Source organism: Acipenser ruthenus, chromosome 21 (assembly GCF_902713425.1).
Source record: "Acipenser ruthenus chromosome 21, fAciRut3.2 maternal haplotype, whole genome shotgun sequence".
NCBI lineage: Eukaryota > Metazoa > Chordata > Actinopteri > Acipenseriformes > Acipenseridae > Acipenser > Acipenser ruthenus.
In genome coordinates this window covers 28563148-28579982 of record NC_081209.1, presented here as the reverse complement: position 1 = coordinate 28579982, position 16835 = coordinate 28563148, and the positions used below count along the sequence as shown (strand labels likewise).

The 16835-nt window shown below is 41.0% G+C and overlaps 1 protein-coding gene across 6 annotated transcripts in view; it reads left to right on the top strand.

Annotated features, from left to right (window-relative positions):
• Positions 1 to 16835, top strand: part of LOC117428143 (multiple epidermal growth factor-like domains protein 11) — a 79435-nt gene that overhangs the window by 33514 nt on the left and 29086 nt on the right. For all 6 annotated transcript variants that reach the window (XM_058995447.1, XM_058995446.1, XM_058995445.1 and 3 more), the window contains one exon: positions 131 to 223. In XM_058995447.1, coding sequence (XP_058851430.1) covers positions 131 to 223 — 93 coding nt within the window. The remainder of the gene's footprint in view (positions 1 to 130; positions 224 to 16835) is intronic.

Genomic DNA, 16835 nt, shown 5'->3' with positions numbered 1-16835 from the left:
TGCCTTGTTGTATAATTTTAGAAATCTCTGATTGGGTTGAAACTTTGGTTAGCACATTCTGTATCTCATGTTGTATGCGGTGCATGGTGGGGGTAAGGCACTAACAAGCTCTTTTCTTCCCTGCCTGCAGCCCTGTGCCTGGAGGAGTGTGTCCACGGAAGATGTGTGTCTCCTGATACGTGTCTGTGTGAGCCAGGCTGGGGGGGCACTGACTGCTCCAGTGGTGAGTGATCATAGAGGATGCCCTCCTTCATACCCTCATAAAGGTGTACCATAGTAAAAACATAGCAAAGGGTAACAAAGCACTGCTGAACATTAGAATTCCCAGAGAGGTATGGTAAAGCACATTTAAAAACATGGCTAACCATGCTAAACTCTGCATAGTGCATAGCCATGGGAAAATCTTGGGGAAGCTGCTAAATGTACTGTTTTAATACAACCATTTTGCCTTAAATATATAATTGAGGCAGAGTGAGTCAGACATAATTGAGTCAGAGTGTGCACAGTTTTTGTGATTGTCCGTCACTGCCTGTTTGTACAAGTAAAACCCCTGATCAACTTAATGAAGTGGTTCTGCTATATGACCAGCCGACCTTGAAGCATTAATGCTATTCTGATATTGAAATAAAAGAACAACCGTTCTTGTAAGAAAATAGATCCATTATGTAGCGAAATACAGATACATGCTCACAGTATATGAGAGCTGTTGTTTAGATATGCCTGTAAAAGAAAGACAAGTTTCTTCTAATGCCCCGCTGAGCATGCAACTCTGAAAGAGTTTTACATTACCTTGAAACGCACTTATCCAGTTGCAATGAAATAGTTTTGGACATTCTTCACTGAGGATCCTGTTGCTGGCTGCTTGTGCTTCATGCTTAATTCTTTTGGAAGAAACCACGCTCTGCTATAAACTATCTGATGAATATGGATGCGGGGGGAGGTGGGGGGTGGTCTGTCCACCAGCACTTGGTTAGAGTAGTTCAGATCCACTGGAGTAGCCTTTATCATTATTAGGAGCATAGTTTCATCTTGGCGGTCAGAGTAATCGATGCATAGCAGAAACAAATAGCTGTCCGACCCTGTAGAGTGATTGCTCTTGCCCTCCTCCAGGGCTTGTTTCTGTGCTTTTATTGCTGTCTTGGGAAAAGACAAAGGTAAAAAGATCCTGAGGTCAAACAAATTTGTTAAGCAATAAGCTAAATAAAGAGTGTGTGTTGAGGATGGACACTGCTAGTGAAGTATTGACTTGCCATTAATATTCCTTAAAGTAGAACAAGTCAACAAAACAACTTCACTTCAGCCCAGCTCCCCAGCCTGGTCGGGTTCCGTTGCTAATTCAGGATTGGTTTTGTGGTTTGGCCGAATGCACAGCTAGATTCTAAATGACTAATTCATAGTGTCCTGCATTCCTTCTCTTATTAAAATGGTTTTGATTTGTCAGAAGGTATAATGGAACTTTCCGGTACAGTGAGCTTTGCTTTTGTCATGAAAACATTTTCATAATGTGATGGGTGATGCTTCTTGCAGTTGTTTTTTTTTTTAAATCATTTGATCCTTTATTTCATTTATTTGTTTCTTTTTTCTTTTAATAGTTTGAAGATATATTGCTAAGTTTGTGCGCATATACAATATCTGCTGTGAAAAACAGGTTTTACAGGTTTTAGCAACATGAAGGGCCATATTCTCAAAATTAAGGACTGTTTTAAGGAATATGTAGAGATGTTTTTTTTTTTTAAATTCACTTTTAATAAATTAAATCAATTCATTTGATCTTTTTTCACCACCGTTTGACAGATGGTTTATTAGTTTATTCTCATTTTTAAAGAGAATGTTTTTAAAGAAAAACATTTTTAAAAAATATTCCTTAAAACAGTCTTAGGTTATGTGAAAAGTCCCAAATCAAAGCTGCATCAAAGTTTATTTGTACTAGAATTCTGCACACACAGTGGTTGATTCCTTCGATTCCTATGTAAAAGTTCACGATGCGCGTATAACTTTAGTATCATTTACCAGGATCTCCATCGTAAGCAGGGTGGCTCAACACAGAGAAATCATGGCAAAGAGTCTGTTTGTTTACCATATTGATTATTATGAACAACCATAAATAGAAGCAAAGCTTTTCTGTTGGAGAGACGCAGTGTATCCTGCTCATTCACATGATTAAAACAGAGGGTTGTGATTGAGATAGAAATATTATTCATAACTTTTATTTCCATACTGGGCAAGGGTCCAGTGATTTTCATTTATGAGTTTTCATCTATAAAATGAGGAACGTGAGTCCATTTCGAAATGAAATCCGCCCTGTTTCCTTTTGTAAATGCTGCATCTGGACTGATTTTTTTTAAATTTTTTATTCTAAATGTAAGTTCTCGCTGTGCCAGTGTTAATGTTCTTCTCGTTCGTTTAAGTGTGTTTCGCTGTTACAGGATACTAACTGTCTTTAGGGTTGACACCAGTTATTTTATTCTGAAGTGTACTGAAAGCTAGCATTTCAGTTTATAAATATCCTGCAGGTTATCTAAAGCGCTGTATTCATTTAATATTAGCGTCTCAGTAAATGCATTGCAGTCCTCTGTGTGTGTGTGTGTGTGTGTATATATATATGTATGCATGCTTTGTGAATACGCTAATGGCCCCCTTTTGCTGTTTGTGACCTAAATCTGTTTATTAAAAAAATACATTTTGCCAGATAGTTCCCCTTTTGCTAACAATGCCGGGAGTGCCACACAGGACTAGGTAATGGTGCAGATTGCTGAACAGTGAAGCGCGCCCCGTCAAGCCAGGCTCAGCACTATAGGTACCTGTGTTTTACTGCATGCTGCTGTACATCTGCCATAGCCTGCAGGCATCCCTTTGATTTCACACTGCTAACCTGCAGCACAATTCGCATTTCGCACTGAAACAATAGAGTAGCGTTTATTGGCTATTGACCTACGTCCTAGTTTCAAATCAAGGGCGATTCTGGCTGAACTCAGTGTCTTTTTGCTTTTTCATCTTGTTTTTCCCCCAGATAAGAAACAGCTTACTGAACAGTAATTCACTTGGACGCCTCACAAAGTGAAGTGGTAATCAAGGACTGCGCTTTTAACTTCAGCTGCTTTAGTGACGGCACGCTCACAGCTCAGTCCTTGCAACCTGCCTGCTTCTCTCTATTGATTGACTTCAGCCCACCTGGTCATTTCAGATGTGCATGTCCCTGGTTTTTAACTTACCTCTGTGCCATTGCAAGATTAAACCAGCCTTTCTTAATCTCAAACTGCAAGTGACATTGGCCTGAATTACTTCAGTGTAGTTTGGTAATGTTTTTGCATTCAGGTTTCAGTTCCACTTTGCATTGGGAGTGGTTTCTTGAGCGGAGGCTGTAGTAAATGAAATGCATTACCACTGTAGCGCTGTGGGTTTGTTTCAATGAATCAGATTGCACAGCACAGGCTCTTTTAACCACCCCTCTTAACTCCCCACCTCTTAACCAATCACTTTAATTAGTGTGTTTACTGTTACAGTTCTATTAATTAGCACGCAGAGTAAAGTCTTTTATACAACAAGTTTTGGGAGTCTTAATGTTAAATAATTGGTCCATCCTCATTCATGGTATCCCTTAGGCATCCTCCTCAATATACTGCACTTGCCCTTAGTGTATCTCCCTCAGGAGGGGAATTCTGAATTTTAAACACCTTGCAAATAAAGTTCTTAAACCTTTAGCTTCACAGGCATCAATCATTATCCCGGTGACACATAATTACTGTCGACCGGCTGACCCTTTTCTTTTCATCCTGCACTGGTTTGACCTTCTCTGTGTGTGTGAGTGTGTGCATGTCTGAGTGTGTGTGCATGTGTCAGTGTGTGTGAGTGTGTGTGTGCATGTCTCAGTGTGTGTGTGTGTGCATGTGTGTGTGTGTGTGTGTGTGTGCGTGTGCGTGTGTGTGTGTGAGTTGATTTTAACTGCAGGCTAAAAGAGCTAAGCTGGCAGAAGCTATTTCATTCTGCCTTTGAAGGAGCTGACTGTAAATGCATAATAGTTTGCTGATAACATTTTTAAATGCAGGTCAGTCCCTCGGTCCACTGTATCATTTATAAACTCTATGCAGTTCATTTGTCTTGACATATACGAGATATGCCTGAAGGTCCTTCTTTCTGATAAAGAAAAAAAAAACATTCTCAAGCTTAACTGCAAACACTATATTACGGATGCAGAAAAAATCGGGGGGGGGGGGGCTGAGGGGTTGGGGGGGGCATCACAAATATTTATATTTTGAAAGGTCTTCTCTTTCAAGGAGATGTGTGAATTATCATTCCTTTTCAAGTCTGATAGTAATATTTGTTCTGTGTGTGTGTGTAAATATACATGATTGCTATGCAGATGAAGTCTGATAGTAATATGTCTTCTGTGTGTGTGTGTTTGTGTGTGTGTGTGTTTGTGTGTGTGTGCAGAAGACTATTTCCTTGGAGCAAGAAGCTAGGTAGTCCCAGTGTAGGGTGATTTGTTTTACATTAATTGGTTAAATAAATCAGTACATTACCTTTCTAATGCATCGCGTTGGGCTGTTTAATGATGCCTGGAACTGCTCGTGAAGCCTCCCTGGGCCCCTGCTGTTCATTAGTAAGGTTTTTAAAAATGAGGCAGTACCTACAACCCAAATGCAAGAAACTGCTCTGTTTGTTAAATAGTGTATAGGCCAGCATTGAAATTGCAACACGCTGTGTGGGGCGCTCTGCTAGTCAAGCGAGGGGAAGCGAGGGGACCTTGTTTAAAAAGGTTTCCCGCACACCAAGCAAAAGGCAGATTCATGCACTCTTTCTAGACCACCTTTAACTCAGTAACTTCTAAATAGTATTCCACAACACCCACAGAGTGTGCTGCATTCAATACTGTGAACCTGTCTGGTAGTTACTCTGCCCAAAATTCTGCATTATACTGCAGTCTGTGGCTGTGATTTCATCAGTATGGTAATGTGTTCACTTGAATCAAGACAGGCTCACATAGTTATTCTCCAGGACATCTCATTCTCCCAATGCTTAAACCGTCGCCTCCTTCGATGGTGACACATATGTGCAGTACCAGGAAGGTGACGAGCATTGCTATAGAAACATGCCCTTCACCACTCGCAGTTAAAACTTGGAAGTGATTGTCACAGCAGGTGTCTTCACCATGCAAAGCAATTCATTTCATATAAAAAATAAAAAGGAAAGCTGCTCTTTATTGGGTGGTTTTTACAGGTGATTCCAATTCAGAACAATATGATCCTCTGCATTGGCACTGTATTGGAACACAGTGATGTCACTCTGCCCTCCTGTTACGTTTCTATACAAAAGTGCACATTCAGCTCCCTGAAAAGTCCGGGGTATGTTATTGCTCATGGAAAATGGCTTAATGTCAATACAAATACAAGGCACAGCAGTGAGCAGCACCAGATGCGATCGCACGGTCTAACTGAACACCTATGGGATGCTCTTCAGAATTCCCCAATCCTTTTTTATGATTTGTATTCATTGACCATGCTTGTGTCATCAATAAACTGTTTGATCACACAATGCCAGTGCAAGCACGCTGTCTGTATGCCTGACACTTTGTAATACATTATTATTCAGTTTTCCCTCCCGCCTCATTGCAGTGTCCTTGATGGTGCAAACAAGGGAGCGTATTAGCAGTCTCTTGCAGAACCAAGGCTGCACCTGTGATCTCATGATATCCAACCCTGGATTTAATTTGAGCTTTACAGTGATTACAAGCTGTCCTGCGGGATATCGATTCAACACTGCTCCTCATCGAATTCCCAGATTGCTGACGAATTAACTTGCAGCCCTGCCAAGGCCAATTAACTGCCGTTGAAACATTGATGCAGGCTTACTTTTTCTTTTGTTTAGTACAGTAAAAACAAACTTCAATGAAACGTGTACACACTGTAGGCAACTACTGTACCCTGTGCCCTGTACTCAAACGGTGTGTTTTTATACTGTATGCCCGGTACTCAAGCGGTGTGTTTTTATACTGTATGCCCGGTACTCAAGCGATGTGTTTTTATACTGTATGCCCTGTACTCAAACGGTGTGTTTTTATACTGTATGCCCGGTACTCAAGCGGTGTGTTTTTATACTGTATGCCCGGTACTCAAGCGATGTGTTTTTATACTGTATGCCCGGTACTCAAGCGGTGTGTTTTTATACTGTATGCCCGGTACTCAAGCGATGTGTTTTTATACTGTATGCCCGGTACTCAAGCGGTGTGTTTTTATACTGTATGCCCGGTACTCAAGCGATGTGTTTTTATACTGTATGCCCGGTACTCAAGCGATGTGTTTTTATACTGTATGCCCGGTACTCAAGCGATGTGTTTTTATACTGTATGCCCGGTACTCAAGTGGTGTGTTTTTATACTGTATGCCCGGTACTCAAGCGATGTGTTTTTATACTGTATGCCCGGTACTCAAGCGGTGTGTTTTTATACTGTATGCCCGGTACTCAAGCGATGTGTTTTTATACTGTATGCCCGGTACTCAAGCGATGTGTTTTTATACTGTATGTCCGGTACTCAAGCGATGTGTTTTTATATTTGGGGCAGAACCCTTTAAAGCAGCTGGGTCTATAGCATGGGGAGAGCGGTTATTCCTCAGCACTGGGGTCACAAGAATACAAAGACCACCAGTACTTGAGGGATTATAGTATTAAACTGGAGGAACAGATATGTGCCCAAAGCCAGAGCCTGATAATCAAGGGACAGGACAGTGCTGGAGCTAGAAATAGCTGTGGTCACCAGGTAAATTGTATTATTTTTGTTTTATGTTTATTTGAATTCTAGCCAAGTTTAGACTTCTTCTGTGAACCTTTGATAGTGTATGTGCTTGTAGAGTTCTAGGCCTATTGTTTGCTAACTTGTGCTCATTAGATTATGTTACCATGCCAATTGTTTCTTAACTGCTGTAGATTGTCCCATGTGTGCCTGGGACCTGCTGATTGCAAATGTGATCTAGCTCCCACCTATAGACATCTAGTAAAACCTCTGAAGGCAGCTGGGGAGGATACTAGGTAAGCTGTATATTATCTGTATATTAAAAACTGTAAACAGATTATTCTTCAAGTAAAGTGGCTTTCAAGAAGCCATACATGTCCCTACATTATTTTAGACACTATATTTGGGGATTAGAATTACTAATTACTCTTTCCTGTTAATGAGATAATGTGAGGCTGAGGAAATCTACAGTGCCTGTGAATCACAGTGAACTGAAGAAGGATGTTTGGAGTAGAGTCTGTTAATACATTATTAATGGCATTTAATGGATAGATCAACTACTGAGTAATTAGAGATCTAGAAGGAAACAGAGGGGGTGGGGGGGGGACTAACACAGGCAGGAGCTGAATCATTTTGTATTACATGATCTGCAGCTGCAGTTTCATTCAGACGGATGGCTCACTGCTCTACACACTTAGTACCCTGCTATAGTGTTCAAAAGTTTTTACAGTAGGATTTAGGAGCAGTGGTTTTATAACAGCAGTAAATCCAGGGGCTGTTCAGACAGTATCTAAACAGTTCACTGTCGATATAAAAGGACCAGTTCTATTGACAGTAACGTCTGTCAGTTTATGTCCGGTTTATTGTGCTGGGTCAGAAAGATTTTAGATTCTTTCTGCTTCAATGTTAAAATACAGGGGTAGATGCAAGGCTGTCAGGTGGATTCAATCTATTTGGATAGGATATGCTCTGCATGCACAGGGATTAGGTGAAAGAAAGATACAGCACTTTGAAGTTAGCCTATTCCAAATTAGAATCTGTGAAAACAAAAGGACCTCAGGTGGAGACTTTTTAAAATGAAATTGCCTCGGAGATCAATGTGATGCTGACCCCTGATTAAACCGATGAGGTTCAAATAAAAGCCATTTCCCGAGCAGAGCTCAGATAATCAATCCCCGAGGTCAAGATAAACAACTTTCCTTTGCCTTGTTTCATTACGTTAATGCAGACTTTTAAAAGCTTCACAATTAAATTAAGTTCAGTGTCTTACACGCGAGCGAAGGCCTGTTGTGACATGATCTCAGGTTAGTGTTACGCGAGCAACAAAAAAATAACAGTGCAAACTATAGTGGTGAAAAGCATTGGATTTAATCTGTGTAATCCACTGATCTCTCTGCGTACTTTTTGCACGTCACACATTTGTACATGCATCTAGAGAACCACTTGACTAGTGGTTAGTTTATCGGAATATAAGGAGATTCGTGGAGTTAATCTGTCTGCCTGTGTTAATGTCACCCTTTTATGAATTGTATGCACAACCATATTTATAGTCAAGCACTGACTTTACCCTTTAGCCCTCCTATTAAAAAAGAGGCACATGTCGTTTGTAAATAGTTTATTTCAAAGAAAGTGAATGCAGTGCATGGTAATGACAGTCTGCTTGACTGGGAGGGGAAGCGAATGCTTTATGAATGGAACCACTAATTGTCATTGTCCTTCCATTTCTATTTGTAATGTCAGGAGCGATGTTAAGACAAATGATCCATTAAGAGTTGAGGAACAGCCTTCCATCTCCGAGCTTCCAATTCATTTTCAAAGCGTTTCATTTCGTGGCTGTCGGGGAAGCGTCTTCCCATGTCACTGGCGCTCCTGTGAATGGATCTCTTTCAGAGCCTGTCGGAATACAGTGTGTTTTATATGATCGACTTCTGAAAATGTAGGAATAATTCATACCCGGAGTGTGTTGAGAAGGAGGGAAACAAGAGAACATTCAGAACGTTAATTTATCAACAGTAACTTGCTTTTAAAATGGCTGACCTTTTGAACGCCCTTCCTAATTCAAGAGGAAATACACAACAGTCATTATGATCAAGGACCGTGGGTGTCTGTCAACACAGCCAGCATCCCTGCGTGAAATGAAGTCATCTTGGGGTACAGCTCTGTCATAATGGATTGAAATACAAAATAATTAGTATGCTAGTCATATAAGTATATCATCTATAAGGTTAAACACTCAAAAGTCGGGCTATATTTTATTCACGGTAAAAAAAAAAAAATCTTATTTTGTGTATTTCAAAAATAATTTCAAGATGTTTCACGATTTAAATATAATATTTATTAAAGCAGAAAGAAACAACGTTGTCGTTTTAAAATGAATCCTTGTCTCTGGAGTTATTAAGCATCAACATGTGAAAAAGTACAATCTTTAACTAGCGTGGCCCTGGGTCTGAGCTGCAGCACAGTGGAGTTGTGTGTGCAGTCCAGCATGTGTCTAATAAGAAGTATCTGGTAGAAAAATTCCCTGATTGTATTGACCAAAGCTGTCCTTTGTTTTCCTGCTATTGAGTTTTCTGCAGTGCAGCCCACTCTGCAGCCCTTAGTAGTGTAGGCGCTTGCTAACTCCATGAGACAGCTGTCTAACTGGAACTGGTGCTTCCAGAGATCAGATACAGAGTGTGTGTGAGGATCTCCCTACACACACACACACACACGCACAAACACACACACACGCACACGCACACCACACGCACGCACGCGCGCTCGCACACACACACACAGGGAGCGTCATCAGTAAGGCAGCGGGTCCACTCCATTTCCACAGAAAAACAAGTAGCTTAGAAAACACAACGGGCCAGGATCATCAAGGTCTTTATGAAAGGACAAAGACACCGCTACTGTTACAGCCAATACAAAATAACTAAATAATTACATAAATAAACATCATTTTTAATTTGATGTGAATGTGTTCTTGAGCCCATATGTTTTATGATGAAAAAATTGGCCCACATTGGGTTAGATAGACCCGAATCTTATTTTTAGCAAAACCCATCTGCACTTTTCTTCAGGGCTGTGTCTCCCTGTCTCCCCTTCTCTCTCTGAGAAGCTGAATGAGCGCGAGGCCTGTGAGCAGGTCAGTGGATGTGCCTCACTGCTTCACCAGCTGGGCTGCCTGTGCAGGACGAGGCAGTGTCTGGGGGTTCTGGAGCCGGGCTGGCTGTCTGACAGCCTGTGACACCTGGGAGGGCAGCGCCCATGTGGAAACAACGTTACACTCTGCGAGCGCCGTTTTAAAAGAAACGTGAAAAACAGGAAAGACAAATGGCAAAACTTTATTCTTAAAGCTTGTCTGATTTTATATCTGTTTTGTTTTCTTTAATGAAATGTAAGCAATGAACAATCAGAGTAATACGCCGTACAAATGATTGTAAAATGGGATCGCCCAATCCTATCAGTGCACATCACGTAATTCCCTTTGTAAATAAAAAAAATCATCCGATTTGCTTGACAAGAGAAGTCACAGAAGAAAAAAACCAGCTGAAAGGCCATCTGAATGGGCTAGAAAAAAAACTGAAAGGAATTAAGAACTAAGATCTGCAAATGAAGAGCACTTGCAGTGATCTCAGTGAGCAGTACCAGGGTCAGGCGAGGGTGGCTTGCCTGCAGGCTCTTGGCTTTGTTGTTGTTTTCCATGGCCCTTGCCTATCTGAGGCCAGGCCTGACAGCTCAGTAAACAGCCCTGCTTCTCACAGGCAGGATTCATATTCATACTGTTAGCAGGAGGAGAGCTACCTGGAGAGAGTCATAAACTCCTTGCAAGATTTATTTCCTGATGAATCAAATTTGCATTAATGCAAGATCATTAAAAGGCAATTACTGTACCGCAAGGAGGGCTGCTAGTTGTCAGAGCGGTACATTGTACAAATTTGTTACAGGCACTGACCGAACCCCTTTGCAGTAAAAGTCTATGTAACATCACACTTGAGTTTTCGTACTACTTCATAGCATAGAAAAGAAACACCTTCATCCTAATGTCCAGAGTGTGCTGCCATCCTATTTTCTTTCTGGTTTTGGTTTGTTGTTGTGGAAAAGTTTATATTTTAGTAAAATCTTGTTGACATAATTTATTATTTGCTCCATAAAAAAGTAGCACTGTTATTTATTATCAGACTATGGTGATTAGGTTATTTAAAGACATCAGCATGATACAAAAAAACATTTTTGTTGTTATATTCATAAACAATGTAAACAATGAAAATATCCCTGATGAAGCTTCCAGGAGTGAGAACTGTTCTCATCCAGTGCAATGACAAAGACAGCGTTCATGTCAGTAACATTTTATTAGCAACCTTCCATGGCTATTCTAGTGTAGTTTTTGCACACCTAAATGTGGAATTGCAGTGTAACTCTTCCAGTGTAATTACTGTAGTTATCACAGTCCAAACCAAGTGTTTATTCAGGCAAAGCAGTTGATTTGAAACTTTACGGTATCCAGAGCCTATTTCACGGCCCTCTTAAAGTGTGTCAGCCAAGCGGCCAAGCAGAATGGGCATCTTTGAGGGAGGGGGCACCAAATGTTCCGCTCTGCCCTTGAAGGGCACACCTTGACTGTCTGGCTGCAGAGTGCCATCGACAGACGACGCCAGGGGGAATCTGCTGGCCTAATGGACCTTCATCCAGAATGGTGCCGCGGAGCTGGGGGCCTCATGCGGAGATCTTGGAAAACAATGCGCTTGGAGAAAATCCCAAATATTTGGTGCTAAAAATAGCCTGCATCCTGCTACCTGGCTGTCACCTTCACGAAGCGGTGCTCCTCTGTATTCCACGGTGTAACCGGGGCTCCGCATGGGATGCTGACAGGAGCGCAGGCTAATCTGCCAGCTGAAGGGAGTCAATTTGCTTAGGCAGTTAATCCATCTTCCCTTCGGCCGCAGATGTGAGCGGTGGTGTCAGCAGGCAGTCTCTTTTCTGCTGACGGAAACACCCTGCTCTGGATTTTCAGCTGGTGAAAAGTTTGTCAGTCCTTGAGTGCCCAGCAGCAGCAGCACCGCTGCCACAGACATTATTAGAAATGGCCTCCGATCATTATATTCATCTCACCCCCTCCCCCTTGATGCCGGATCATTAGAAATGAATATGGAAGTTATATTGAATAATGCAGGGTGCCAGTTTCCATAATGAGAAGTACCACTGATATGCAAAATAGCTGTCCCTGCATGTTTCCTTTTGTCTAAAAATAGTAGGCTTAATGACCATGATTGTGTATTCGAAGCTTGTTAACATTCAATTAAACTCACACCTCCTCTTTTATAGCAGAGGGAGGATCCCCCTTTTGTTCGTGAGAATATGGGGGTTCCACTCTGTCGCTGCCGCATTTCATATGCACAGTAATAGACTTCCAATAAACTTCGGGATGTCTTAATGCAGGAATCGCTAAGTGACCATTAGAGAATTCATGACAAGAATAATGTGCCTCTCATTTAAGCACCTTAAAGCACTTATCTCCTGGCACCTGCCTCTGTTTCCCTGCCACTGTTAACCCACGCTGTCACACACAGGGAAACGCCACTGCTGGAGTCACTCTGGCCCCCCAGCTCCACGCTGAATTATTCCCTTTGTGACGATGGAGACACTGACAGTCAAGGTCTCGCACAGCGATGATACAGTACGGGGAGGGACCCCTGACAGCGTGGAGGTATCAACTTCAGCTGTCCACGATGAAAGAAAAATATTCCCCGGGCAGCAGAGACTTCAATATGAATTGTATATTAAAAGACTGAAATGTTAAACATACTCTTCACTCCCTTTTTTTGGTGGCACTGTGCCTGGCATGCATGAATCACGCAGTTTGTTTTTGCCAGTCGTGTATCATTTTGAGAATCGTCGTGCTTCCTCTCTTTTTTTATATTGGATTCTGAAGCGATGGATTTATTTACAATTAATTTACAATAAGAACAATTGCATTCTCGATTTGTGTTGTGCTGTGTGATTGTGCTGTGTTACATTTTACCCAGGTTTTGAGCAGTTTACAACAGTTTTAAATCAGGCTGGATGTGTCCCCAAAAAACTTGAGAGAGTGATGGGGCAGCAGGCATCCTTTTTTTATTTACTTTCATGTCTAAAGGGAAGTTTGTCAAGCACACAGTGACATGGGTGACCAATATTGGAATCTGGAATCTCACAAAGCGTCACTCGGTGGCTCGATGCTCTAATAGCAGTAATTCCAGCACACCTTGAGAAAATGAAATATGGTAAATGGTCTGTAATGTCCAGAGTGTGCTGCCAGCGTGTATAACAGTGATATCGAGCTACACACAGCCTCTTGGTTGTGAATACACTTTATGCATGTTCCCTGATTAAATGGTCACTCTCCATAGGAATAATTCCCAGCTCAGGACCAGCAGAGGCAGTCAGAAAGAGGAGAGGCCTGCGTGTTTTTCAAAATATGCTCCCAACAGGAAATCAATGGCGTCAAACATCTGGATAATTCCCCTGCTCAAATCAATCCCCTCCTATCGACCCGCTTTTAGCTGCTGGCTAAATTTGCTGCATCATAATTAGAATTTATTAATTAAAAAAAGGAAATCAATCGACACAAATGAAGAGGCGCGTGTGGGGGTGTGTGTTTTATTCGTTTGACATTGTCGCCGGAGTCACCGTCGTTAGCTGTGACTGACCCGACGGGATTTAAAAAAAAACAAATAAAAAAACTAAAAAGCAGATACTGCTGTATTTACTTTCGTGTTAACTCCCTCAAGTGTTGCACTGGTAGATTGCTGTAGGTTTCGTTGACGTGCATGTGTTCATCATTGTGTCCTCCTTGTTTCACAGAAGGCCGATTTGGAGGAATTATTTATTAGATAAAACAGTGAGGCATCCAGTGGCTACTTGACAATGTGCTGATTAGGTCGGTTTGGTAGGCAGGCAGGCAGGCAGGCAGGCAGGCAGGCAGGCTGGCAGGCAGGCAGGCAGACAGGCAGACAGGCAGACAGGCAGACAGGCAGGCAGGCAGGCAGGCAGGCAGGTAGGCCGTGGCTTGCTGGACACTTTCTGGCACTGTTATGTATTGAGTCAAGTCTCTCGTTTACTTGTACAAGTCACAGACGAGTCTGCTTAGACTTAACCCAAGCTTGACTGCAGGTTTCACTTTTTATTCTAAGAACTCGGTTTTACACATTCCTGGTCTAGTCTTAGAGAGTGGATTTTGAAATGCTCTGTCAAGGTGACTGTGCCTCCTAACACCTTGGAACTTACTGGCTTAATCCATTGTTGTTTGATCTGGGCTTTAAAGCTTTGAAACGTTGAAGAATCTATTTCTGTAGTCTGCAGAGTGACACATTTTTTTTATTTCACAGTTTTGTTCATCAGGAAAAGGTCATTTGGACAGTGCAACATTTTGAAGGACGTTCAGGGTGGTATGTCTGTGTAGTATACTGTACTATAGCAACCTCAAGTGGGGCTTCAGTCACTATATTCTGCTCTCTAGAACCGTAATTAAAATACATGACTCATGGCTCGGTGCTGTAACCAACAGGAGGCAAGTTTAATAGAACACCTTCTCCAATGGAATGCACACTGTGTCTTTAATAATGTTACGAGAAAGTGCCATCTATCAGAAAGGAGGGCTCTGGCTGCAAATGACATCCAGACAAGTTTATTTATTTTTAAGTTAATGAAAAACATCCATTTTTAACATCTATCTTTTTTTTTTTTTGTCCATAATACTCTGATTGTTCTTTTTAATAGCCTCTGCTGACGTTTGAAAAAGCTGCGCTGTATGGAAAGTTCTGCTCACAGTGCACAGCAGCACAGATGAAAGCTGCACAATACTTTACTCTGGAGTTTTCAAGCGAGTCAGCGAAATCTATTCCTATTATTGGAAGTTTTATTTAGAACAATCAGGTTTTGAAAGATGTTTTAGAATCTTTTCTTGCAGCTACATACTCTCATCAATAAACTCATACATTGGAATAACTGTCAAGGCGCTTTGCAAGAGACCTGGGGCTCTTAATACTGTGAATTGACAGGTTGTGTAACAGCAGGCTTTAATGAACTGTTAGACGGTCATCACTCGGACTCTCTCGGATGCTGCAGTCATTAAAGCACAATGCTGGAGTATGTTCTGTCGCCGGGGCTCCTCTTTTTGCTTTATTAGTTTGTTTTTATTTTTCAGTTTAAAAGGATCATTAGAACACGATCTGGTTAACTTGTATTGTCAAGTCCTGTTAAAGTGAAATGAAATCTTCATTAAGAGATCAGTGACGTGACTGTAGTGCTGTAATACCTGCATTTAATTACGAATAACCCCATCTCTTTATCTGGAACACCTTGTGCTTCACTGTATTCCAGATTCTTAACTCGCTGACACCAGGTTAATGACTGAATAGCTTCACGTTGGAAGCGTTTTGATAAACTAATTCCCTCTCTAAATACCTTTTTAAAATGTTTACTGACTCAATTAACCTCTGAACTTTTCTTCGCACCTTGTAAAATGTATTGATCAGGGAAAGTGAAAAGGTTTTTTAAAATTAAACACAGAGCAGTACGGTCTTGGTTCTTGGTCAAACAGAAATAAGTTTTAGTTTAAGGTTTTTCGATGCTGCATTATCATAAAATACACTTATGAGTGGGAATGTCATCTAATAACCAGGTATTTTATATACATTAGTTCATTATCCTTTTGGTATATTGATTTGTTTTGTGGCTATCCTCTCTCTATTGCCCTTATAAAAGTTTACCATGGTATTTTTGCATGCTTTTGCCATGGTTATACTGTGCATTTAGCATAGTTTACCCTGGTTTGACATGTTTATTAATTTACCCTACCTCTCTATTCTTTACAATGCTTACCTGTGCTTTACCATGCTTTCACTGTGCTTTACTACATTCTGCTGTGCTTCTGCTATGGGAAACTTGTTTAAGTCATTGGGTAGTGGATAGGCAGCTGTGGCAGCTTGAAAACTTCAGACTGTAGATGTTCTTTATAAATACGATTTAATGTCCTGAAAACTTTCTGCGTGTAGCAAATTAGAAGGTAGAAGATGCGCTTTACTCAAATATGCTGAAGCATCTGAATTCGGACTAGGGAGCTTAAAAACTTCAAATTGCATGCCATGCTGAGCTGATTGGAACGAGGAAGTTGTGAAAATGAAACAGTGTCTGCATTAGGGGTTAATAATCCATGGGACCTACTGAATATACCATGATAAAGAGCAGTATTCACATCCGGGAAGCAGACTGCAATACTGATTGAAGGCTTATTATTATTAAGTTTTTTCTTTTACAGAATGTGATTAATGGTTTAACAATCCCCTTGATCGAAGATCTTTTTTTTCTCTTATTCTTTGCATTTTTTTTGTGACATACAGTACAGGTACTATAGAGCTTTTCATCAATGCAAAGCAACATGATGGATTGTGAGTCCTGCAGATTTAATGCTTGCAGGTCTGCAACGTGGCACAGATCAACCTTTTGAGAAATCATTTGTGCAGAGATCCCATCCCTGTGTCAGCTGAGGAGCATAACAATGCATTTATTAAATCAATAAGTTGCATTCATTTGGGATATGAAACAATGTTAAACAGCTAAATGCTGTTCTTGGAAACCCAGGGGTAAGACTAGTGCTGCCAAGAACACTTAATCATGCCAGGAGCCTGAAAAGAAAGACTACACTGGAAAGGACCCCGTCTCAAACCTTTATTTAATGAATACTGGACTCGTCCGGGCTAGATTCGTCATTTAAAACTCTTTGTATGGATTATCTTATTATTGTTTAATATGGATTTAAATGCATCAAATTCAGCTAATAACACGACACAGTATTATAACCCTTACAGAACAGTACTGCAGTGTATGGCGATAAACCACAAAGTGTAGTGAGGCATAGTGAAAGTGTAATGCGATCATGATAGGAAAGCAGGCAAATTGCGTTCGTCTCAAGCTGGTTTACATGTTCGAGGGAGGCTGTTTAGATTATTAAAAGAGACACTGACAATTATGCAGTGGAAATGTATTAACAAGAAGTTTAGCAATTAAGTGATGTGATTGAACCTGCCATTGCAATTAAAATACATACAAACCGACTTGATCAATAACTCTGAAAATAATAAAT